Below are 26,686 nucleotides of genomic sequence, written 5' to 3' on the forward strand. Positions count from 1 at the left end.
AGCTGCGGCAGTGGTCCCTCCCCTTGAAGAGCTGCAGGGCCGCACACTGAGAAGGTGGACCGACAGAAAAAGCTGTCGGGGGCATCACGTGGCGGGGCAACGATTTTATTTTTTTTTCCGGCGGTCTTCGGGCGGCGTGTTCTGTGAGCAGGCGAGGGGGAGCGGTGGTGCGCGTTTTGATGATGCGCTTGCGGCGGTCATCAGCAGTGGGGCGGAATTGGGGACAGGCCGAAAAATCCCCGAGCTGAATTTGGGCCGGAGGAGCCATTGGACTGCAACGCGGCGGCCACTCGATGCCGCCGCAAAACAGCGGAAACGGGCCTTATTCGGGACCTGAATTTCGACCCCTGCGCACCTGCATGAGGATTCTTTCATCTGATTGGATGAAGAGTCACACTATTGATGGTCCTACTCACGCATGCCACAGATCCCCTGTAGAGGGCACGTGCTGAATCATACAGCTGATGACTGTAAGTTGCTGCTCCAATTCCCATGGGCAGCTGTAACCATAAGAGAACGGCAAGCACTGGTCCTTCGCAGCTGACCGCAAAATCTGGGCCAATATCTTTAAGGACCATAAGAGATGCGAAAAATAAGGGTATTGTATGGAATTTGTTTCATATGGAAAATTACTCGGGGAATCATGAACAGTGTACGGTATGTGTGAGTGTAGCTCTCAAGATCTTTTGGACTTCATCTGTCCACAGACTCGAGTACAGCAGTCTGGCGTTTATGTGCGTCACTTTGAGCGATCTACTGTTCTGGGTGATAAGTATTTTCAGTCAGTCGAATTGGGTTTCACTTGTAATGACCAATCTGCCTTTGCCAACCTTGGAACCCCCAAGTAGCTGTGTGGCTGTCTTCACTTATGAAGTACGTTGAGGTTCAGTTGTATTGATTTGGATTAGTCTGCTATACCTTGCTGAGATTGTTTCAGCGTGAAAGGAATTTCATGGCTTGTGCACCTGTCATCTGCACAGGGCAAGGAATGTCACGCTAAGTTCAGTTGTAGCCAGCGGCTAATTGAAGCATTTGGGGCAGCTTGTATTTCCTTAGCAGCTCACTTTGGAGTTCAATCTGCCAGGTGAGACTTGATTTGTGCTTTCAAAATGAAGGTGAAAAGAACAAAGTTTTACAAATTGAAAATGTGCAGGATTACGCAAACTAAATAATGTATACATTGCAGGCAAACCTGAATCTCCTCTCGCCTGACTTCCACACTCATGCACTTCTAGCAGGACAGGAGACTGGTTAATTTGTTTTTTAACCATTCTCCTTACTCTCCTTCCCCCAGAGGACACTGAGGCAAATTCTAGCATCACAACTGCTGCCCTAGTTGGAATGAGCAAACTTGGTATAAACTGGGGAATTGAACCTTGACCTTCCGTTCTGCACAGTTTGTTCCTATATCAGGCATTACCTTTATCCCCATGGTCACTGGGGAGATAAAAACATTCTGCAAAAGCTCGTCAATATTTTAAATATAATGCATAAATTATAATGCAAGAAACAAATTTCTCCACTCTTTTTTTTGACCCCTCAGCTCCGTCCAATTCCATTCTTGTAAAGTCTTATTTAATTACGTGTTTACAGAGGGGTACTGAATCTTTTCATGAATTAATTAATTGATTGACTGCTAATTTTGTGCCATGGATTATTCTGTTGAAAGTGACGGTCTACATTAAGATCTGCAATTGTTTACACTAAATAACCACACGGATGGGCCTTTCATGTGAGTTGTGTAAGTGGAGAGTTTAGTTCATTGCCGAAGAATGTTAACTCCAGAGGTGCCCCAGTGGCTCAAGTAGATGACCAGGATCATACCGGGTTCAATCCACAGTCTTTGAGGATTTGGTTGATTTCAATCAGACTACGGTTTTGATTCTGCAATTGACATCAATGCTCCTGAGTTAGAGAGTGAAAAATTGTCCAGGTTTCCCTCTCCTGATCAATAGCTGATGAAGCTTCTGGAAGTGTTCACGTGCAGACGTTTATACACAACTGTATCGGGCTTGCCAGTGATGCTATATCACACGTTTAAATAGCTACCACTCTCACTATCACAGCTTGTACCTGACTAATTGCCATTTGGATGGGGTACTAGAAGGTAGCAGTGTCCCCATGGACCTTGGCAATGAATTGTTATTTTCAAGAGTTGAGAGTACACATTCTGTTGAAGGGAGAGAAAAATGTTAACTCCTGGCTTCCCAGATTGTTCAGTTCGTGATTGCACTGTTGTCCATGGAACTCCACTATATAGACCAAGAAAGCCTTATTCCTTGTCAGCTCTAAGTGAGTTGATCCCAACTACGGTGAGATGTATGATACAGAATTAACCTCATCGACCCTTGGCAAAGATGAGCCAAGATTTCTGCTCGGTAATTACCAAGTGATTCTTGCTGGAAGTGGCACATGTGGAAATTGAATGAGGCGGGGACAGGAGCTGCTCAGCTGTGATGCTTTCCACGGTCAAATATCTGGGCTTGTGCATGGGTGATTTACTCGACAGAAAATGCTGCTCATGGAATTGTAGTCCAGTATGAGTTATTGCCTTCAGGAGAAGAGGGCAGAAGATTGAAAAGGGGAAGATAAATGTTGATTTATTACATGATATTGTCAAACCTCAGTGATTTCCCCTGCTACCACTGATATGTTTTAAGTAATTGTATATATGCACAAAAATACGGGTGGCATCAGGAAGGATGGGACACAAAAATATTGTATTTTGTAAATAGTAAATCTTTTCTGTGGAGCTGTTGCCTAAATATTTCACACAATTTAATTATGATTTTTATTCTATTTTTGCTGTGTTAAATATTGAGAAACTTATATGGGATTTAATTGAACCCCCACCTAATGAAATCGTGCTGGAAATGAAGTGCATTTCGTTAGTGTTTGTGGTCGCACATTCTGACAGCACAATGCTTGTTACTTTTAAAACCGATGGTAATTGCTGATCAGTTTTGACTCGTTAACTCAGAACAAAAAATGGTCACTGAGCTGCAGATTTAAAATACTCTGCCCAGCACAAAACAAGTTAATAAATAGCACAGTAGGTTTGCCAGAACTGAATTAAATTGGACAAATCTTTTTATAGCTGCGCATATGTATATGAGTATGTACAGTGGGTGAAGAATTGGACAAGTCTTCCATTCCAATTAATATTGGTGAGCAGCTGCTGCATTGCATAAATCCCTCGCTGTGTGTCTTGTATTAGATATAGTTTTGTAACTAGCTACAGCACCATTGTCATGGGGCAAGCATATCACTGCCCTTTGAGAAATCACTTCTGTGCCTACTTGAGAAGAGTGAAGAGATTTTTATGTGGTGCACAACAGAACAATAAAGGGTAATGGAATTCATCGTTTGGTAAACTTCATTTACTGATGCCTCAAATTCCTGCTTAATTAATTACCTGGAAAGCACATGATTTGTGATCTTATGGAGTTGTGTTACATTGTTTTGTAAAATTGTATCCCATTTCTGCCTCCCTCCTTAAGCTGGTTGGGTGGGTCATTTGAGGCCATTGACCCCTCTGATATTTGAACCATTACGTGATCTGCTTACGCTATTTCTCTGGGATGTAATTGCTGATCCTGGTTTTTTTCCTTTGTCTTGGGCAGAGAAGGTTCTGTTGTTGCACAACGTACCATTTAGCAGGTCTTCAATTTTCTTCAATAAAACTGGGTGAATTTGAATGACAATCAGCATAAAATAACTTTGTTTTCAATTTTAGGTGCATCTTCTGTTTTAGATGCAGAAACTGCAGATAATAGACCATAGTTCTGTAATCAATTACTGTTCCAGAAAGGTACTATTTTTCTAATAGATCACAAGCAGAATAAATCACTGATGACCGAATGGGCGAAGGTCCCACCAAGTCTGTTGAGTTCAGCCCTGTGTCAGGAGTTCCAGCTTTGAGGCCCTGGGAAAAAATTTTGTGTGATTCTGGTTCCTGTTCAATTCAAAATGATCCAGTTTTCCCTCTGAAGTACTACTTTACGAAACTGAAACATCTACACCGCAAAGTGACAATGGGCCAGATCTTGCTGGAGCGGGCCATCACATGGCGTACGCCATTAGTTAAATTTTTTCCTGTACCCTTAAGCTTGAAAAATTTTTTTGCACCTTAACTCGCTGGAAATGCAATCTGCTAATGCCATAGTGAGGGCAACGGGGCATCTGGGACCATGGTGAGCGGCAGGACAAGCAATGTATCTCCTTAACCAATTAGATATAGAAACATAGAAAATAGGTGCAGGAGCAGGCCATTTGGCCCCTCGAGTCTGCACCACCATTCAATAAGATCATGGCTGATCATTCACCTTACTACCACTTTCCTGCTTTCTCTCCATACTCCTTGATCCCTGTAGCCGTAAGGGCCATATCTAACTCCCTCTTGAATGTATCCAACGAACTGACATCAACAACTCTCTACCTTGCAGACAATTCCACAGATTCACAACTCTGAGTGAAGATTTAAGGATTGAGGAAGATACTGAGGACAGATGGAGAAGGTGGGTGAATTAGAGTGGGTGAATTCATGTTAAATCAGCTACAGAAAGAGAAATAAAGAGAGGGAAAGAAAGATTGGATTAAGTGAGAGAAAAAAGAAATGGATAGAAAGGAAAAGAGAAAAATATAAAAAAATGACATTTTAAAAATCTCGGTACAGGTAGAGCGTCTAAAATCTGGAATGTTATGAAATCAGGATGCTGTGCCGATCCGTGGAGGGGTCATCTGGAATCCGGAAAATGCTCCGAAATCCGGACACCCTTCCAAACCGATTATAACCGCAAGCCGGGCCCAGGGAGGGGGGAAAACAACCCCTAAAATTCCAAAAATAACAAAAACTCACAAAACACTCTCAAACCCCTCCACTACATTGCCAGAGGAAAAAAAAATCAAAAATCACAAACTCCAACCCATCTCTTCTTGCAGGTCTTCACACCCACAGGCACCGCTGCTCCTGGGGCCGTAACGCAGGCCCCCCCCGGAGCATTTTGCCTTGGCCAGAACACGGGCACGCCAAAAGTCCAAAGCACGGTGGCTGCGGCACTCCCAGCTTTGCATGCCGGCGGTCCAGCTAAAACCGCCAGCGCAAGACTCCAGCGAAACTCCGCACACCTGCTCTGCACTTCCCCAAACGGCACAACACCTGCACAAAACAGCCGGCCGAAAGCCGGGCATGCACAGCGCAGTTGTCCGTAATTGGCTCCCCAAACCGGCCAGCCCCTGCCCCCAAATCAAACCACAAAAATAGGGAGCTGCAATCGGATCGCAACGCCCCATGACCCTGAACCGAGCCGATCCAACCCACTCCCACATGCATGCTATTAACATCTGATGAAAATATTTTCGTGTAGGCTGTACCACAATTTTTCTGAACAAAAGTAAATCAAACTGAATAAGGTTACAATAAAGAAAACAATACAATACCTGTATATATTCTGCTCTTTCACAGAAAAGTCCTCTCTTTCTCTTTTTCTCCCTCCATCCCTCATGTTTTGCTGAAGGGTTGTCGATTTGGGATGTTGAAAAGACGTTCCGAAATCCGGAAATATCCGAACCTCGGTCCGGGCGTTTCCGGATTCGGAACGTCGGAATGGCGTTCCAAAATATCCGAGATCCAGAACAGCCTTGGTCCCGAGGTTTCTGAATTTCGGATGCTCTACCTATAACAGCAATTTATTACATTGGAGAATGTGATTCAACAGTTTACATTCACTTTCTGGGACCGAGAGGTTGATTGGTATTGCAATAACAATTATGTCATTAAAAATTACTTAGGCTATTAATTATTTAACTTAACCTTCTGTGGTAATTTTAATGGGCAATTAATGTTCAAGTCCAGCAAGTTGTTAAAAATAACTGAGGCTAAGAGCGCGATGCCATTTGTGTGAAGCGAATGGGGGTGTGGTGTAAATCGACCAGCAAATTCTGGAAATGTGCAAGTTGCACCATATCTGTTAATCCCCTGAACTTGCTGGCTGATTTGCAAGTTATTTTTCCAGCAAGATCTGGTCCAGTTTTGGCAGCTTGCAGGCTTTCTCACTGATATGGATCTATTGCATGCAAACCATATGAAGTCGAAAGATATTTTAACCAAGTTTTAAGCACATCGGGTCTTGCAAGGCTCTGCAGAAATGCCGAGATATGAATATGAAGTTTGCAGTATGTGTGTGTTTATTACTTTCCTGCCTCCATTATAGTCACCTGTTGATTCCTACTTTTCGAAGCATTTAAGTTTATTCCCCAACTCCACCTGTGGGGGGGGGGAAATCGAGGGCTACTATTAATATCTCTGAAACCCTCATTATCCTTCTCAGTAGATATGGCTCTTGAAAGACAAAATCTACAGAGTCAATTTGCAAAAACAATTTGAAATCATAAATATGCTTTACAAACTCGGAAACTGTGATTAAGAAAGCCAAAGTCAAACCCCAAATATATTTGGCAGTAATCCCATCAACACTTGTCTCCCTGGAAGGCTGTGCAATAATAATAGTTATGATGGTCAGCGTGGAAAATGTATTGCTCAAGATGTATGCTTCAATCATCCAGTTTGATTATCTATGTCAAGCCTGGAGTTCCAATTTAATGTAATGTCACGCTCTCTGCATTAAGAGTGCAATGATTCTTCCAACTGACCATTAAGTTTTGCATTCTCTGGTACTAAAGTTGGGGTTAAAATAATACATTTTACAACTGACTTACACAGTCACTTATATCCATGTAAATGTCTGAATTAGTTTTCTAAAGTAGGTCGAGCAGAATGATTCCATCAAATTTATGCTAACCTTTATCTATTGTTTGGCATTTGGATTTAATTTTAAAGGTTTTTTTTTGTACTGGGTCACGTCTCATTTCTTTTCATTTGTTGATGGCGCTGCTACACATTTTTTGAATGGTTATGCTGAAAGAAAGCATTTATTTTCACTTCCATTATGTACTCCCATTTCCTCCAAGCGTTTATTAAAAGCTCAATGCATACCTCTCAGCCTGCAGTGTGTTGAAAGGATGATATTCATCTTTGTGTTTTGGGTGGCTGTAGGGTTTTCTATGCAAGTCGCTTGTTGGCTTGGTAATCTTACAATCTGTTGCTGTTCTTATCATCATCATTGAATCGAGGATGACTTGCTTCCACGTCAGAAAGTTCACAGCAGTTTTAATGAAGGACCTAAAATTCCAGGTCCGAACTAAATCTTGAAAGGTGGAAGATGCCTGTATGTTGTTTTTTTTTAAACGTGTGGTGGCCGTTGCACACCAGCCACTTGCCCCGAACTCGCGCCTCTCCTGGGCCCTGATCACATCACTCTGCAATCTCTCGCCGCTCCTTCGCCCCGACCTCGCCGCTCGTGCTGCACCTGCCTACTCTCCAATCGCTGACACTCAGTGACACTGTTTAATGATGAGCTGTATCAATTAAAACAAGATAGTTGGGAGGAATGGTTTATCGTAAGTTGGATGATGCAGAGGAACCGCACGATTGTGGCCCATTTTGCCATGTGGGAGTTCCCGGTGTTGACGATACCAGAAGGTGGGGCGTATCTGGTGAAGTTCAAATTCTTCCTCACCTGGGATGCAGAGAAAAAGTAACTGAACAGATCTGATTTTTTTTTTTAAATCAAACAATTGAAGTGCAGGGCCAAGGTCTATTTTGGTAGTAAATCAGGACATATTGATTAGATTGTACCAAGCTTGTGTTTTAAAAGCTTTAAGATTGATGGAGCAAAGAATGACTAAATTAGGTAAGGCAGTGCATTCATTTTTGAGGTCCGGGGAAAAATACGGTAAAAGAGAAGACTCGCGATGCCAATGTCCGAGCATGTAGCAAGGAGGACCTGCAGATTGGACAGCACATTTGTAACTTAGAAACAAGGCAAAAGTTCAGACATGATCTCACCTGCACATGTTTTATAAAAGAGAAAAGTAAGAAAGATTTAGGGAGAGTGGTAGAGGCAAGAGATGAGAGTGTAGAAAGAAAAGGGATTGCCTATTGATTTTACTTGTATCTTGTTCAAGAGTGAAAGATGCTGGAATAGCTTCTCTAGATCGGGGAGTAGTATTTAAGTCTCAAAAACCCAAGCCTGTCCAATGCATAATAGTTGTTGAGGGTAAAAGCAGTTTTTAACACTGAAGAGGTAACTGAGCTTCTTGGAGGCAGTGTTAGCAGTGGAGGAGATGTGGAAGTTCTACTGAGCCCAGAGGAAATAGACCAGGAATGCCAATAGATGAAAACTAAGGGCTCAGAGGTTGCAGCTATTAATGAAACTTGAAAGACATGATAGAAACAAGATTTCCATCATATCATTCAAGCGCATGAAGGAGATCACGATGTAGCGATTCACCCTTGCGTTGAGAAGACCGAAGAAAGGGAGACCACTTGCTTTTACTGTTTCATCTTTTCTTCACACCTTTATTACTCCTCGACTTAATTTCTCTCTCGCATTCCTTGCTGTCCTTTCAACTTATCATATCGCGAAACTCCAAATTGCCCCGAACACCAAATCGTCCCAAATTCTACTGCACATATCTGGACTTGCACCAAGTCCCATTTGCCCCTAGCCTCTGTCCTGGTTAGCCTGCACTGGTTCTCTGTCTCCAAATTCATTGAATTTTAAATCCTTCATCCTCATCTATAAATCGATCCCTAACTCATCCTTGTACCACTTCCTCAATTTTCTCTCGCCTCGCTTCCCCTGCCTTGTCTCGAGCATTCTGTGCATCTTCCAGTACTCTGGCTACCTGTGCATCCCCCATCCAATTTCAGCTGCCTTAGCCCATCAAGTCTGGGTGGTCACTATCTATACAATCAGGACTGATTTGCCACATCTTATTTCCAGGATGGTTTAGGCAGTGGCATTGAAACAAGCTTCATGCCTGCACTGTGGATTATAAAATGGTATAGAGCACAGGAAGAGGTCGAAGAGAAGTTTTTTAAAAAAAGAGAAAAATGAAAAGATTGTATCGTGAATCAACTAATGCACTGATAAAGACGGATGTTTGTGTATCAGTGTTTTGAGTCATAAGGTGAGGAGAGGTGTGTGCAGGAACCAATCAATGAGAGAACATTCTGTTCTTCTGTCTGAAGGTTTTATTTACAGAAACTTCCATGTACAATGGTGGGAAATTACTACTGTAACAAGACTATTTTTAAAGTGAGTTATTTTGTAGCAGGATTGAGAATGTAAACATTTGTGGCTTATAAATATTAGCTCAGTAATAGGCAAGAAATGATGTGAAGTGTGGAAGACTTTTGTATATTTCCCACCCCCTTTGGTTAGCCTCTATTTTTGAATTTTGTCCCATCTCTCTCCTTTTCTTGAAGCGCGAATGCTTATTTGGCACAATTCCGCAGGAGGTGGCTGCTATATGGCACCTCGTCCAAGTGAACGCACATCATATGTAGTCCTCGATAGCGAATGTCAACAGGCTTTTTAATCATGGAGGATATTACAGTTGAGCCCGATCTTGAATCATCATCTACCCTTCAATCCAGAGGACTTGTAGCTGCTCTGTTTGAGATCAGATAACTAGGTACAAAGCAAGGATCGAACCTGGGACCTTCAGGTTTGTTTTGTCTTAGTCCGCGCCCTGTGGTGTATTGAGCTATTAAGTCAGCAACAGAGCATTAAGTGAGCTTTCTTTCTTTTTTCGGTAGCACTGAACCTCTAGTTCTGTTCAAGCTTAATAACACTGTAGACAACTGGAATTATAATACTCATGAAGATTTGTTTGACTGACTGCAGAGTTTTGTGGATTTCATTTTTTAACATACTGTGGAATATGGAAATTATGCAGTCTTATCTGTTTAATATTTAACACTAATTGTATCCTCAGGTTTCAGATCAAGCAATTAAAATGTTACAGCTACTCATCGTTTTGAAAAGGCCAGTTGGAAAAATTCTGGAAAGGGGTGGGTCAGTTTGTATAAATTGCTCGAGTCTCTTGTCTCAGAACACCTAATCCAAAACATTGTGCAATAACATTTTATTTCAATTTTAAGTTTATTCAAAGAATATTATTGATACAATTTATTTATCAGTTTTCAATGTCTCGGTTTATATGCAATGGAAATTTGTATTGAGATGGCAGAGTGCAAGTTTCAATTGCCGTTGGAGAAAAATATGCAGCCTGCTAGTTTTCTTGTTCATCCTTGTTTTGCTAATTAAAATACCACTCATTTGGATATCATTATTTAAATATAGCTGTCCAGTCTATTTTTACAGATTGACAATCACAGTGACATCTGAATTGCTTGCGCATTATTCTGCTTTCGTCACTGAGTAATTGGCATATTTTGCACAAGGCATTAGCTTATTAAAAACTGTGCTGTACCTAACCTATGTTTTACTTAGATCATCTGCACTATTGCAATGTTTGGAGAGCACTCATTAAAATTAGCAACCCATTATTTCCAGTTAAAACTTAGTATGACTTGACTTGTTTCCAGTGCTTGTGTTTCAGGGAGATTGTTTGGGTTACCTGCAAGTAAGGGAGGTGTGGTGCTCTCACCTCCCCCATTTCTTCTTCAACTTTTTTTTTAACAGAACTAGCAAATCTGCTGCGACATTGCAAACAGTGAGCCAGAGGCTATATGTTGCTGGAATGTACCCTCTTTGGGACTCAATTTTCCCAGGTCATTTGCGACGTTTTTTCTGGCATAATTATTTAATTCAAAGTTTCCCCTGGAATCTGCTCCGGCATAACTGCTTTAGGTACGATTTTTCTCCGTTAGGTTCTTTTGACATCCCCTTATGTCTGCGCCAGTTTTCAGCATTTTTCGCAGTTTGCCCAACAATGTTTTATCCGAGGTCGGCTTATCTGGCCACTCCGGAAAAACCTTCTGGTGAGTTAACAGAAAGCAACACACATTGAAAAATCGGTGCTGAAAGACCCATTGTGGAGGGAGTCTCTAACACTTGAAATATCCATAACAAAGCTCAACTTTTATAAACTTTCAACGGAGTACATGGAAGTTTCTTGGATTTCTGAAGTTTTTTTTTTTACTCACCCGGCACCACCGAACGTCTTCAAGCAGGGCTGGAGGGTCGTAACTTTGGCCCCGCACCCGGGTGGAAAACAAACCTGGCGAGGGAGGAAGAGCGGTGGCGATCGGAAGGCTGTTACACTCGGCACAAGACTGCAATGAGTTTGGGGGGGTGGGTGGAGGAGAAGCCACAAGAACTGGGTGTAGTGCATCCATACAGACCTTGGGGTGAGAGAACAAAGAACCTGTCCTGCCTGCTGTATGAATAATGGAACAAATCATGAAAATGATTCAGATTTAATATAAAATATATTTTATTCAAAAATTTAACAAACAGTTCTTTGTACTTAACCTTAATAAAAGTTTGTATCAAACTTCAAAGTTTTCAGTTACAATCACTTACAAACTTTAAGATCACGTACAAACTTTTAAACTTGTAAATTTACCATAACTTACAAAAATCTTTTAATTTGAGAACAAGAATTACAACAGTAACAATAGCAGCAGCAAAGAAAGGCTGCACCCATCTTTCCTCCACCTTATTCGAAGACTGCCCACCGTGTTTGTTCTTGGTGACTCCACCACCCCTGCCCCCAGCCGGTGGCGTAGTGTTTCTGAAGTTGGTACCAAGCTTATTCTTTCTAAGATCTCAGGTAGTGCGCACCTGTTGAGGGCGGGCTGGGGGGTGGGGCAAGGCAGGCGGCAATGAGGAGAGCCTGGCTTGGGGCTCTTCAGAGGCTTGTGTGGGGATTGGAGTGGGAGTGGCAGGTTGATTCTGTCAATGGGCGCGGGGTCTGGGCGTGTTCCCTTATTGCAGAAGCTAACTCCAAAATGCCATCCCTCATGCGCCCCAACAGTGTCAGCGTCCTGCAACATTCCCTCCCTCATATTCAGTGATCGTGTTTGCACCATCTCTGACATCCCCTCCCTCATAGTCACTGACATCATTCCCATTTCTTGTGAGATTGTTGTTACTGCTCCCGACAGTCCCGCTACCTCATCACCCACCCCACTGATGGTGTCCAGGAGTGATCGCGTAAGGTCAGTGCTCTCCCCACTCATTGCCATCATCTGAACCACATCTGTTAGATCCTGCACCTGAGGCGAGCGCGGTCGAGCTCTCCTTCCCCTTCTCCCCATGGGTGTGGCTTGCAACCCACCACTGGGACCAGCAGCGTCGGAAGGTGTGGCACTTGGTGTGCCTCGCTGCACCACACCACTGGGACCTGCAACCTTGGAAGGTGTAGCACTTGGTGTGCCTTGCTGTACCTCACCACTGGGACCTACAACCTTGGCAGGTGGGGCCCTGGGTGTGCCTCGCTGTACCTCACCACTGGGACCTCCAACCTTGGAAGGTGGGGCTCTGGGTGTGCCTCGCTGCATCACACCACTGGGACCTGCAACCTCGGAAGGTGGGGCCCCGGGTGTGCCTCGCTGCACCACACCACTGGGACCTGCAACCTCGGATGTCAGGAAACCATGGAATGTCCCACCAACACTCAAACCACTAGCCACGGAAGTGGTTGGCACCTCAATAGGCAGCACCTGCACCTCCTCCAAAGTCAGTAAAATAGTGGGGGCTTCATCCATCTCCATCCCCTCCCCCTTATCCCATGCTCTTGGTCTGGAGGGTGGGATTGGAAGATGTTCTCCTCTTCAGGCTTGTCCTCATCTGCATCATCAGGGTTGGCTTCAAGTTCTGCAAAATATTCCAGAACACAGTCAAATGGTTGGCAACAGAGGAGGGGGCAGGGTGGATGGCACGAGTAGGCTCACACAGCACAGGCAGCAGGCTGATTTGAAGGACCACGATGAATGATAGCTCATTGCATCAACCGAAGCGTAGCTGACGGAGCCATCCCCAGAAACCAAAGCAAAGCTAGCCCGCCCAGTACTTAACATTTAGCAACGGCAGACTGTGGAATTTGCAGGACTTGCCCTCCCCCTCGGGTGTGGGCCCAGTTTGTGCAGTGGCGGTTGCTGTTTATCAGGCAAGACCCATCAAAGCAGCGACCCTCTCTTCAACAGAGTCAGTGGCTGCAGATTTGCCGCGCCTCCTGTTCGAATTCTTTCCCTTTTTATTATGTGCCGCCTTCCTCTGCAAAGAACAAAATGTAACTTTATAGAGAGGGTGTCTTTCTGCTGGGCGGGAAATATACAGCTGGCCACATTTGCAATTGCAATTCCATTGAATAAATTAAAATATTACACTAACTACTTGACCAAGGTCCTGCCACTTCTTTTTACACTGGCCTCCAGACCTCGTGGTGATCACCATTGCACAGTGATCTTCTGCAACTTGGTTGCAGCGTTTCTTCATTTCTTTGGCTGAAACTTTTATGTGGCCTCTGCTGGTGTCCAGCTCGTGCCATCTGGTCTCAATCACAGTAACTCGTGCCTCCACTTCATCCTGTAAGAAATTCTTGGGCCCTGCACTGCGTTGCAGATCCGATTGTTCCAATGCTCTCACACAGCAATCCTTCTCACACAACTGGCTCTTGAAAAATGGCCGAATGTCAACCCGGAGCTGTACTGCGCATGCGCGTCCATTGAAATAACGTCAAAAACGTCACCTTTTTTGTCGCACATGCGCAGAAGGTGCGGCATTGTTTTTTCGGCGCAGACAATAGGCTCCACCCCCCCCCACAAGGTGACTGGTCACGCTGCGCGGCGCCAAATTTGAATTATACATCGGGGAAACTTTGACAAAATATTTCTGGCCAAGAAAAACGGGCATATATCTGGCAATATGCCAAAAACAGGCTTGGGCAAAATTGAGCCCTTTGTCATATAGTTGGGTGCAGCAGTTAGCAAAGTGTTGTTATAGTAATTACTTTTATTCAGTCATCAGGTGGTTTCATTTTCTATTTGGTCCCCGTAATAGATTAGCCCAAGCTAATGGGTGGTGCCCGAAGGGGGCGGAATTAAATGTTAAACAATTAATTATTGGAGTATAAATAAGGAGTTTTCAATGGAATTTGGGAAATGTTACCTTTTTCTTTCCAAATAATACTTGTCTTATGGCTTTTGTTATGGCAATTCACGTTTATTCAGTTCAGGCATTTGAATTCCAATGTGAATATGTCACGACAGTTGAAACTAAAGAGAGTATTTTTGCCAATGAAGATTGAAGGGACTCCAAGGTATCCACTGCATAGAGCCTCGCAAACTAAACTTAAACTTGCCTGGGAAAATTCTGTATAAATACGCCCTGATTCCCAAAGATACTGCAGCAAAACTCCAGATTATTTGTCTGTATTCCCATCTTCACCACTCAACCCTGGCAGCTGCCTTCTACAGACAATATTAACCCCATCCCTTGGTCCCAGCAGTGGAGGGACAATTGTGTCCCTTTGGAGTAATTGATCATCTCGGTCCACACCTATCTTTCTAACCACCACTCTTGTAGAAGAAGTTGATTGACAGCCTAATTTTCATCTATTATTGTTGGGTTGCGGGGAAGAGTTAAAATACAGGTTGAACCTCCCTTATCAAACGCCCTCGGGACCTGGCCTGTGCCAGATGAGGGATTTTGCCGGATGAGGGGAGGTCATTGGCCGGGGGGGGGGGTGGTGGAGGAGAGGAGGTTGGCAGCCCAAGTGGGCCTCGAAGAGTCGGCGTGGTGCAAGCTGGCCCGAGGATGCGACCCGCCGGCCCGACCCCCCCTGGAGGGAACGCTGAGCAGAGGAGCGGCCGGCCCAAGGACACGGCCCACCGGCCTGACCCCCCCCGCCCCCCCCTGGAGGGAGCACTGTGGGGATGAGTGGCTGGCCCAAGGACTGTGGCTGCAGGAGTTCCAGCAGGGTGACGAGGCGGAGCCAGCCAATATCCCCCACATCGAGGCGAAAGATTATATTGGTGAGTACTCTATGAATTTTTTTGTAATGTATGTTCTGAGACCAGGGACGGAAGGATTTTGACCGGCCGAATTCGGCGCATACGCCACGCGGCGGCCTGAAGTGGTGCCGGATAAGGGAGTCCCGGATAAGAGAGGTTCAACCTATATTTTGTCTTATCCCTTGTTTTACATTGTAAACCTAGTTTTGTGTTCGCAGTTCAGGTCAAATAGTAAGTAAATATTTACAACAACAACTACATTTCTCAGTTGAACATCTGGATCACGTCTTCTCTCAATCTTCTCCAAAAAAATTTTTAGCTCAACGATGCTTCCATCATTTCATGGCCTGTTGTGTTAGTAGCTCAGCTCACGAGCCCAATTAGTGTGGCTAGTTTTAACATGGTTTAGAAGCCACTGAGTCTACATAGAAAGAAAGTTCTTGTTGCTGTCTTTGAAACAAAAGGCAAAGATTCAATCAATAGATATTGCAGTTGCAGGTTTGTTTTGATTGATGAGCACTCAAGGGTGATATTGACTTGTCTGTAATTGTGAAATATAGTTCCTGTACAAAAGGGATACATGTCTGCAAACTAACTTTACAGTCATTCCTCAGCACTTTAAATATGAATATATGAAATAGCATAGACAGTGTTAATTTTAAACTATTATCCAGAAATTGATGTAACTAATAACTGGATTTTGATAAGACTTCTCGTCATCAATACATATGATGTTTGAAGTACTTGTATTGATTTCTGTTGCAATGTTTATTGAAATATTGTCCCTAAAACTGCTGCTGATTATTTCAAAACCTTGTCTCCAAGATTGAATAGATCTTAATTTTACTTTGGATTATCTAGTGTGAATGATTTGGGTAGAACTGTGACTCCTGAGTACAAGAACATAGAAACATAGAAAATAGGTGCAGGAGTAGGCCATTTGGCCCTTCGAGCCTGCAGCGCCATTCAATAAGATCGTGGCTGATCATTCCTTCAGTACCCCTTTCCTGCTTTCTCTCCATACCCCTTGATCCCCTTAACCGTAAGGGCCATATCGAGCTCCTTTTTGAATATATCCAATGAACTGACATCAACAACTCTCTGCGGCAGGGAATTCCACAGGTCAACAACTCTGAGTGAAGAAGTTTCTCCTCATCTCAGTCCTAAATGGCCTACCCCTTATCCTAAGACTATGTCCCCTGGTTCTGGACTTCCCCAACATCGAGAACATTCTTCCCGCATCTAACCTGTCCAGTCCTGTCAGAATCTTATATGTTTCTATGAGATCCCCTCTCATCCTTCTAAACGCCAGTGAATAAAGGCCCAGTTGATCCAGTCTCTCCTCATGACAGCCCAGCCATCCCTGGAATCAGTCTGGTGAACCTTTGCTGCACTCCCTCAATAGCAAGAACATCCTTCCTCAGACTAGGAGACCAAAACTGAACACACTATTCCAGGTGAGGCCTCAGAGGCCCTGTACAACTGCAGTAAGACCTCCCTGCTCCTATATTCAAATCCCCTAGCTATGAAGGACAACATACCATTTGCCTTCTTTACCGCCTGCTGCACCTGCGTGCCCATTTTCAGTGACTGATGTACCATGACACCTAGATCTTGTTGCACCTTCCCTTTTTCTAGTCTGCCGCCATTCAGATAATATTCTGCCTTCGTGTTTTTGCCCCGAAAATGGATAACCTCACATTTATCCACATTATACTGCATCTACCCACTCACCTAATCTGTCCAAGTCACCCTGCAGCCTCTTAGCGTCCTCCTCACAGCTCACGCCGCCACCCAGTTTAGTGTCATCCGCAAACTTGGAGATATTACATTCTATTCCTTCATCCAAATCGTTAATGTATATTGCAAAGAGCTGGGGTCCCAGCACTGAGCCCTGCGGCACCCCACTAGTAACTGGCTGCCATTCTGAAAAGGACCCGTTTATCCCGACTCTCTGCTTCCTGTCTGCCAACCAGTTCTATATCCATGTCAGTACATTACCCCCAATACCATGCGCTTTGATTTTGTACACCAATCTCTTGTGTGGGACCTTGTCAAAAGCCTTTTGAAAGTCCAAATACACCACATCCACTGGTTCTTCCTTGTCCACTCTACTAGTTACATCCTCAAAAAATTCCAGAAGATTAGTCAAGCATGATTTCCCTTTCATAAATCCATGCTGACTCGGTCCGATCTCGTCACTCCTTTCCAAATGTGCTGCTATTTCATCCTTAATGATTGATTCCAACATTTTCCCCACTACTGATGTCAGGCTAACTGGTCTATAATTACCCGCTTTCTCTCCCTCCTTTTTTAAAAAGTGGCGTTACATTAGCTACCCTCCAGTCCATAGGAACTGATCCAGAGTCGATAGATTGTTGGAAAATGATCACCAATGCATCCACTATTTCTAGGACCACTTCCTTAAGTACTCTGGGATGCAGACTATCAGGACCCGGGGATTTATCGGCCTTTAATCCCATCAATTTTCATAACACAATTTCCCGCCTGATAAGGATATCTTTCAGTTTCTCATTCTCACTAGACCCACTATCCCCCGAGTACATTCGGAAGGTTATTTGTATCTTCCTTTGTGAAGACCGAACTGAAGTATTGGTTCAATTGGTCTGCCATTTCTTTGTTCCCCATTATAAATTCACCTGAATCCAACTGCAAAGGACCTACGTTTGTCTTCACTAATCTTTTTCTCTTCACATATTTGTAGAAGCTTTTGCAGTCAGTTTTTATGTCCCCTGCAAGCTTCCTCTCGTACTCTATTTCCTCCCTCCTAATTAAACCCTTTGGCCTCCTCTGCTGAATTCTAAATTTCTCCCAGTCCTCAGGTTTGCTGCTTTTTCTAGCCAATTTATATGCCTCTTCCTTGGTTTTAACACTATCCTTAATTTCCTTGTTAGCCATGGTTGAGCCCCCTTCCCAGTTGTATTTTTATTCCAGACAGGGATGGACAATTGCTGAAGTTCATCCATGTGATCTTTAAATGTTTGCCATTGCTTATCCACCGTCAACCCTTAAGGTATCCTTTGCCAGTCTATTCTAGCCAATTCACACCTCATACCGTCGAAGTTACCTTTCCTTAAGTTCAGGACCCTAGTTTCCGAATTAACTTTGTCACTCTCCATCTTAATAAGGAATTCTACCATATCATGGTCACTCTTCCCCAAGGGGCCTCGCACAACAAGATTGCTAATTAGTCCCTTCTCATTACACATTACCCAGTCTAGGATGGCCAGCTCTCTGGTTGGTTCCTCGACATATTGGTCGAGAAAACCATCCCTAATACACTCCAGGAAATCCTCCTCCACCGCATTGCTACCAGTTAGGTTAGCCCAATCTATATGTAGATTAAAGTCGCCCATGATTACTGCTGTACTTTTATTGCACACATCCCTTATTTCTTGTTTGATGCTGTCCCCAACCTCACTACTACTATTTGGTGGTCTATACACAACTCCCACTAGCGTTTTCTGACCTTTGGAATTCCGCAGCTCCACCCATACCGATTCCACATCATCCAGGCTAATGTCCCTCCTTACAATTGCATTAATTTCCTCTTTAACCAGCAATGCCACCCCGCATCTTGTATTAAGATGAGTCTTGTTCAAAGCAATACTTCAAACGCCTAATATGGAGATCAATGGAACAAAATGGGATCTTCATAGAAGTATGCACTGCTTTGTATTACTCGTATTGGGCCGGAATTTGCGGTGGATAATGATGGCCAACTAACTGCGTATCTCAACGCGGGAATCCTGAAGTTGTGGTCAGTCAGTCGCTGCTCCGACTGGGCTCTGCACCCCCCTCCCTCCCATATCCGGCAATCAGTGTAATTAGTGAAAGTGACGAATACGTGGGATTTTCTGTGTGTCGAAAAAGGCAAATTTCTCGCCACCGAGATTGTGAGATGCTTTGCAATTAACTTGCAGCAAACCTATGTACCAACTATTACATAAGAACATAAGAAATAGGAACAGGAGTAGTCCATACGGCCCCTAGAGCCTGCTCCGCCATTCAATAAGATCATGGCTGATCTGATCAGTTCCACTTCCCCGCCCGCTTCCCATAACCCCTTATCCCCTTATCGTTTAAGAAACTGTCTATTTCTGTCTTAAATTTATTCAATGACCCAGCATCCACAGCTCTCTGTGGCAGCGAATTCCAGAGATTTACAACCCTCAGAAGAAATTTCTCCACATCTCAGTTTTAAATGGGCCACCCCTTATTCTAAGATCATGCCCTCTAGTTCTAGTCTCCCCATCAGTGGAAACATCCTCTCTGCATCCACCTTGCCAAGCCCCCTCATTATCTATAACATAGCCCAGTAATGCAGTGAGGACTTTCTTGCTCCGAGTTTATTCAATCTTGATATTACATACGACAATCCTTGCTCTTTGTGTGCCTGATTTCTCAATAAAAGAATTCTGCAATTATTTGAATTTCCTTTTGCTGTGTCTGTTTCATGGTAATGTGGGTTTTATCATACAACAGGTGTAAAAGTTTTAGAATGTTTGCAGTACTTTAAATATATGGAAGACAAAGTACATTTTAAAATGTAGAATTTGTATTGCGAAGGATAATCCAATCCATGATTATAAACATTCCACTTTTTCAAGTTTCAGAATATGCTTGCATTGAGCTAGTCTTTGAAATCTCCTGAGGGATTTCATTCACATTCCATTGTCTAAAAATATTTCGTCCATTGTAAGCCTGGCTCTGAAAATGAAATCCCAAGGTTAATTTGTAGCCATCTCACATTGCCTTCAACATTCTGTTGAGGGGTTGATTGGAATAAAATCCAAAGTGAACAGTACTGCCTTTGCCTGTCAACAAAATGAAGCAAGTAGAACGACAAGGAAGTAGCAGCCGAACTGAAGTTGGTTTGAACAATCAGGTAAGTTTTTGACAATCCATTTTGAAAAATGTTTTTTCATATCCTTTCTTGACGATACTGACTGGGATACAGATCTATCGGCTATGGGTACCCCACATAAATAGCCATTCTTCATTTGTAAACCTGGGTTTTCTAAGTCAATATCTTAATGCCATTGTTAACTGATTTTCTTCAAATAGGTTCATGTTGTCACTAAAATGACACAATTAGAAAATCTAGCTGAGTGTGTCAGGCTAGTTTACTGTGAAGGGAGATTCTGTCTCGCTTTATACCCACATGTATGTACCTTTCAGTTGGGGCATAGAAAGTGATCAGTTCATGGGAATCCCTTCTAACTTCTTTCCTCATCCTTCTCCTTCCAGTCCATGGCTACTGACACCAATTGCAGTGTTCCAGCTGCTGCCATGGTTGTGATCAGCTAACTCAGCACAGACCAAAGACTGAATCTGGATCCAGCACTCTCTCTGACTCAATATCATTCCACACATTTACAAAATAAGCCATCAGTGCAGCTCATTAGTTACCTTCGACCCTATCTTATTAAATCGGGAAAGTTTGCAATAATACTAAATATGATGAAGCGTGGGGCACCAATGTGACTTTTTTAGTCCATGTACAGATTGTGTATTATTTTGACATTTATCAGTGTATTGTGCAGCATTTGAACAGCTTGTTGATCTAAAAAGTGACAGCTATGAAAGGGAAAGTGGATGAAGCGTTACACTGCTTCCTTTCTGCTATGACTGCTGTTTAAGTATAAAATCATGATCCAGTTAGCAATTGAGCGTGAAAATATTTCTTTAATGATTCTGGATGTGGCATGTCCCATGCAGTTGATCTGCCAAGATCTTGCAGCTGAAGATTTTTTTTCTTTGCAGAATTATTGTCTTGACTGTTCTGCGTTTTTGCAGATACCTATGGGATTTCTTGTGATGAAAAGTTGTAACGAAATGGTCTTAACCTAGTTATAGCCATCAGTGAAGGGCTGACAGCTGAGACGCTAGGCATGGCTTTGAAAATTAGTGGATGGGGGATGGGGGGGGTACAAGTGATGAAACATTACTGGGTCTAATGTTTCAGAAGTGAGTGTGAAACACAAAACATTGGTCAGTTTGTGGTGGACAAAATCAATTTAATGTGTCAAATGGTTTTAAAACCTGTTGATGCAAGATCAGCAATAGTGCAGTCAACAAAATTATGCAGGTTAGATCCGTTGATTGTATTATAAATGGAATAGAAATTCCAGCTGCCCATGGAAAAAGCAATTAAGAACACACAGTATGAAACAACAAAAGGATCTTTTGGCTCATCAAGCCCCTGTCCCCTCCTTCCACAGTCCACGGACATGGATTTTTTTTTAATTGCCTCTAATTATTTAGTAGCTCGAAGGAAAGTTATGCATAATTTCTCTTGGGCAAGAATCTGGAATTCTGATACATTTGCATATCTCCACTGGCTTGTAGCTTTCCACACGTGGCATTTCCATGTTTTTCAGCCTTGGGTGTCAGCATTGCCTTTGTGGTAGCACTCTTGCCTCTGAGTCAGAAGGTCGGGGGTCAAACCTAATCCAGGCTGACGCTACACTACTGAGGGAGTGGTAAACTGTCAGAGGTACTGTCTTTCAGATGAGATGTTAAGCCGAGGCCCCAGCTGCCCTCATAGGTGGACGTCAAGGTTTCCATGGCACTATTCAAAGAAGAGCATTGGCGTTCTCCTAATCTGCCAAACACTTATCCAACCAACGCCTATCACTGAAACAGATTATCTGGTCAATTATCTCATTGGTATTTGTGGACGCTGCTGTGTGCAAATTGGCTGCTGCGATTCACTACATTGCAACAGTGACTACACTTCAAAAAATACTTAAATGTCTGTAAGGTGCTTTGTGACATCCTGAGATCACGAAAGCTACTATATAAATGTGAATCCTTTCCTTTCCTTTCCTTTTCTGGAGTACAAGAATCATGGCCTTTTATGGATTATTCAGTGATATCTCTTTAGATGTATCTTGATAACCTGCAGTCCAATTCTTAACCTGATGTTTTTTTAATTAAAAAAAGTTTAAATAGCATCAGCTACTTTTGCGAAGAATCTGGAGGCAGAGGGTAATTTTTTCTAATCTGTAATTTTGTTTAACACTTGTTAATCTCCTTATGCTCTCTAGTTCGACACCTCTTAGTTTGAGTGCATCGTTCTGTTTACATTTACACCATCAATGCAAATTCTTAAAACAGATAAATTCTGCAAAGAGAATGAATGCCGTTAGGGTGGAGGCACTTTTATCCCAATTGCCTCAGGAAACCTTCAGGGGTCCAGTGGCACAATGGGTTAGTACATTTCCCATTTTACTTCTATTGTCACTGGTTAAGTTGAGTAATATTTTGAATAAATATTTCTTCCTTTTAATGCAATTTAAATTCTAATTTATCTTACAAAATGTTATCTGCCGCCTGACAGGACTTTGATGTGGCACATGAATTGTTTTTTCTTAAATGCGTGAACCCAAAAAAAGCAAACTTGGCTCTCTGTTTTTTATTGGTGGGTATTTCGCTCCCTTTTACAATTTCTCACCTTCCCTGCTGAGGTCATACAAGTCATCGAATCAAACAGTGCAGAAGGAAATCATTCGGCCCATCGTGCCTGTGCTTTTGCCAGAGTATGTTCCATTAATCACCCTTCATTACCTCATTCAAATTGCCAGTCATTTTAATGAGCTTTAACCAATGAATGTCACCACTTATTTTATTGTTTAAAAAAGGGTTGGATGGGCTTTACACCCAAACCTCAGCCTGTCCACACAACTTGAACTATCCAGATGGAGGTCACTGAATAGTTATCAGGAGCAGAACCCTTGGCAGATTTAGTCCCCATTCCCCAACTCTGGGACACGAAGGTTAATTGTAGTGCACTACCACCATTCTAGCTGAATTTAGCTAACTCAGCACAGACTGGAGATCAAAGCTGCAACTCTCCTGGTCTGTACGATGAACTTTCACACTGTGCAGTGGATTTACCAACTGAGCCAACAGGAAAGCTTTTTGTTACGTGTACATGTATTGTAATTTTATTTCTGACAATACAAGCATTGTACAAAGGACAACAGCATTAAATCAAGATTTCCAATGATGGGAGTATGTTCACGTACAGGCACTGAATTAATCTTTATGAAATTTATAAAAACTTCAAGACATCTTTTGTGCTGTCATAATTGTGAGCAAGTGAGTTTGCAATTGGTTTGAATGTGGTGATTTAATGGAATTAGCATGGATAGAGGATTGGCTAACGAACATAGAAAATAGAAACATAGAAAATAGGTGCAGGAGCAGGCCATTCAGCCCTTCTAGCCTGCACCGCCATTCAACGAGTTCATGGCTGAACATGAAACTTCAGTACCCACTTCCTGCTTTCACGCCATACCCCTTGATCCCCCGAGTAGTAAGGACTTCATCTAACTCCCTTTTGAATATATTTAGTGAATTGGCCTCAACTACTTCCTGTGGTAGAGAATTCCACAGGTTCACCACTCTCTGGGTGAAGAAGTTTCTCCTTATCTCGGTCCTAAATGGCTTACCCCTTATCCTTAGACTGTGACCCCTGGTTCTGGACTTCCCCAACATTGGGAACATTCTTCCTGCATCCAACCTGTCCAAACCCGTCAGAATTTTAAACGTTTCTATGAGGTCCCCTCTCACTCTTCTGAACTCCAGTGAATACAAGCCCAGTTGATTCAGTCTTTCTTGATAGGTCAGTCCCACCATCCCGGGAATCAGTCTGGTGAATCTTCGCTGCACTCCCTCAACAGCAAGTATGTCCTTCCTCAAGTTAGGAGACCAAAACTGTACACAATACTCCAGGTGTGGCCTCACCAAGGCCCTGTACAACTGTAGCAACACCTCCCTGCCCCTGTACTCAAATCCCCTCGCTATGAAGGCCAACATGCCATTTGCTTTCTTAACCGCCTGCTGTACCTGCATGCCAACCTTCAATGACTGATGTACCATGACACCCAGGTCTCGTTGCACCTTCCCTTTTCCTAATCTGTCACCATTCAGATAATAGTCTGTCTCTCTGTTTTTACCACCAAAGTGGATAACCTCACATTTATCCACATTATACTTCATCTGCCACGCATTTGCCCACTCACCTAATCTATCCAAGTCACTCTGTAGCCTCATAGCATCCTCCTCGCAGCTCACACTGCCACCCAACTTAGTGTCATCCGCAAATTTGGAGATACTACATTTAATCCCCTCGTCTAAATCATTAATGTACAATGTAAACAGCTGGGGCCCCAGCACAGAACCCTGTGGTACCCCACTAGTCACTGCCTGCCATTCCGAAAAGTACCCATTTACCCCTACTCTTTGCTTCCTGTCTGACAACCAGTTCTCAATCCACGTCAGCACACTACCCCCAATCCCATGTGCTTTAACTTTGCACATTAATCTCCTGTGTGGGACCTTGTCGAAAGCCTTCTGAAAGTCCAAATATACCACATCAACTGGTACTCCTTTGTCCACTTTATTGGAAACATCCTCAAAAAATTCCAGAAGATTTGTCAAGCATGATCTCCCTTTTACAAATCCATCATGTCACCATTTTCCAAATGCGTTGCTATGACATCCTTAATAATTGATTCCATCATTTTACCCACTACTGAGGTCAGGCTGACCGGTCTATAATTCCCTGCTTTCTCTCTCCCTCCTTTTTTAAAAAGTGGGGTTACATTGGCTACCCTCCACTCGATAGGAACTGATCCAGAGTCAATGGAATGTTGGAAAATGACTGTCAATGCATCCGCTATTTCCAAGGCCACCTCCTTAAGTACTCTGGGATGCAGTCCATCAGGCCCTGGGGATTTATCGGCCTTCAATCCCATCAATTTCCCCAACACAATTTCCCGACTAATAAAGATTTCCCTCAGTTCCTCCTCCTTAATAGACCCTCTGACCACTTTTATATCCGGAAGGTTGTTTGTGTCCTCCTTAGTGAATACTGAACCAAAGTACTTGTTCAATTGGTCTGCCATTTCTTTGTTCCCCGTTATGACTTCCCCTGATTCTGACTGCAGGGGACCTACGTTTGTCTTTACTAACCTCTTTCTCTTTACATACCTATAGAAACTTTTGCAATCCGCCTTAATGTTCCCTGCAAGCTTCTTCTCGTACTCCATTTTCCCTACCCTAATCAAACCCTTTGTCCTCCTCTGCTGAGTTCTAAATTTCTCCCAGTCCCCAGGTTCGCTGCTATTTCTGGCCAATTTGTATGCCACTTCCTTGGCTTTAATACTATCCCTGATTTCTCTAGATAGCCACGGTTGAGCCACCTTCCCTTTTTTATTTTTACGCCAGACAGGAATGTACAATTGTTGTAATTCATCCATGCGTTCTCTAAATGTCTGCCATTGCCCATCCACAGTCAACCCCTTAAGTATCATTAGCCAATCTATCTTAGACAATTCATGCCTCATACCTTCAAAGTTACCCTTCTTTAAGTTCTGGACCATGGTCTCTGAATTAACTGTTTCATTCTCCATCCTAATGCAGAATTCCACCAGAAAACAGAGAGTCGGGATAAATGGTTCATTCTTGGGTTGACAATCAGTAACTAGTGGAGTGCCGCAGGGATCAGTGCTGGGACCCCAACTATTTACAATCTGTATCAACAACTTGAAAGAAGGGACTGAGTGTAACGTAGCCAAGTTTGCTGACGATACAAAGATGGGAGGAAAAGCAACGTGCGAGGAGGACACAAAATCTGCAAAAGGGCATTGACAGGCTAAGTGAGTCGGCAAAAATTTGGCAGATGGAGTATAATGTTGGAAAGTGTGCACTTGGGCAGAAAAAAATCAAAGAGCAAGTTATTATTTAAATGGAGAACGATTGCAAAGTGCTGCAGTACAGCGGGACCTGGGGGTACTTGTGCATGAAACACTAAAGGATAGCATGCAGGTACAGCAGGTGATCAGGAAGGCCAATGGAATCTCGGCCTTTATTGCAAAGGAGATGGAGTATCAAAGCAGGGAAGTCTTGCTACAGTTATACAGGGTATTGGTGAGGCCACACCTGGAATACTTTGTGCAGTTTTCGTGTCCATATTTACGAAAGGATATACTTGCTTTGGAGGCAGTTCAGAGAAGGTTCACTAGTTTGATTCCAGAGATGAGGGGGTTGACTTATGAGGAAAGGTTGAGGAAGTTGGGCCTCTACTCATTGGAATTCAGAAGAATGAGAGGTGCTCTTATTGAAACATATAAGATTATGAGGAGGCTTGACAAGGTGGATGCAGAGAGGATGTTTCTACTGATGGGGGAGACTAGAACTAGAGGGCATGATCTTAAAATAAGGGGCTGCCCATTTAAAACTGGGATGAGGAGAAATTTCTTCGAGGGTTGTGGATCTGTGGAACTCGCTGCCTCAGAGAGCTGTGGAAGCTGGGAAATTGAATAAATTTAAGACAGAAATAGACAGTTTCTTAAACGATAAGGGGTTAGGGGGAGCGGGCATGGAAGTGGACCCGAGTCCATGATCTGATTAGCCATGATCGTATTAAATGGTGGAGCAGGATCGAGGGGCTGCATGGCCGACTCCTGCTCCTATTTCTAATGTTCTTATGTTGAGAGATAAGGTTATTGATAGTGTAGAAAGAAATTGAACAAATGCGTACAATGACTAAGGCCGTGATTTTACGAACTTCAGTGGGTCCATAGTGGGCGATGCCTGTGGCGGGTTCTGACCCCATCCTGGCCTCTGAAATGGATTTCCCTGATTGGGCGTGTTAAGCCCGCCCAGTGCATTTCCCAGCCAATTCGAGGAAGCGGGTCTGGTGAAGTCATTTGATGCCATCTGTCAGTTTCCTTAAAGGGAGCATGTCCAAATTTACTTCGACATTTGTGCTGTCAGTGTTCTGCAGTATTGAGGTTCTACAAACACTGCCGAGCACTGTAC

The 26,686-nt window shown here is 43.3% G+C and overlaps 1 protein-coding gene across 3 annotated transcripts in view; it reads left to right on the forward strand.

Annotated features, from left to right (window-relative positions):
- plekha7b (pleckstrin homology domain containing, family A member 7b) overlaps positions 1–26,686 on the forward strand; it is a 612,799-nt gene that overhangs the window by 255,195 nt on the left and 330,918 nt on the right. Inside the window, exon 4 of one of the 3 annotated variants that reach the window (XM_070899897.1) lies at positions 4,446–4,517. The exons of the other annotated variants lie outside the window; for them this stretch is intronic. Coding sequence (XP_070755998.1) covers positions 4,446–4,517 — 72 coding nt within the window. The remainder of the gene's footprint in view (positions 1–4,445; positions 4,518–26,686) is intronic. 3 annotated transcript variants of the gene reach the window in all.

The sequence above is a fragment of the Pristiophorus japonicus genome, chromosome 14 (assembly GCF_044704955.1).
Source record: "Pristiophorus japonicus isolate sPriJap1 chromosome 14, sPriJap1.hap1, whole genome shotgun sequence".
Lineage (NCBI taxonomy): Eukaryota > Metazoa > Chordata > Chondrichthyes > Pristiophoridae > Pristiophorus > Pristiophorus japonicus.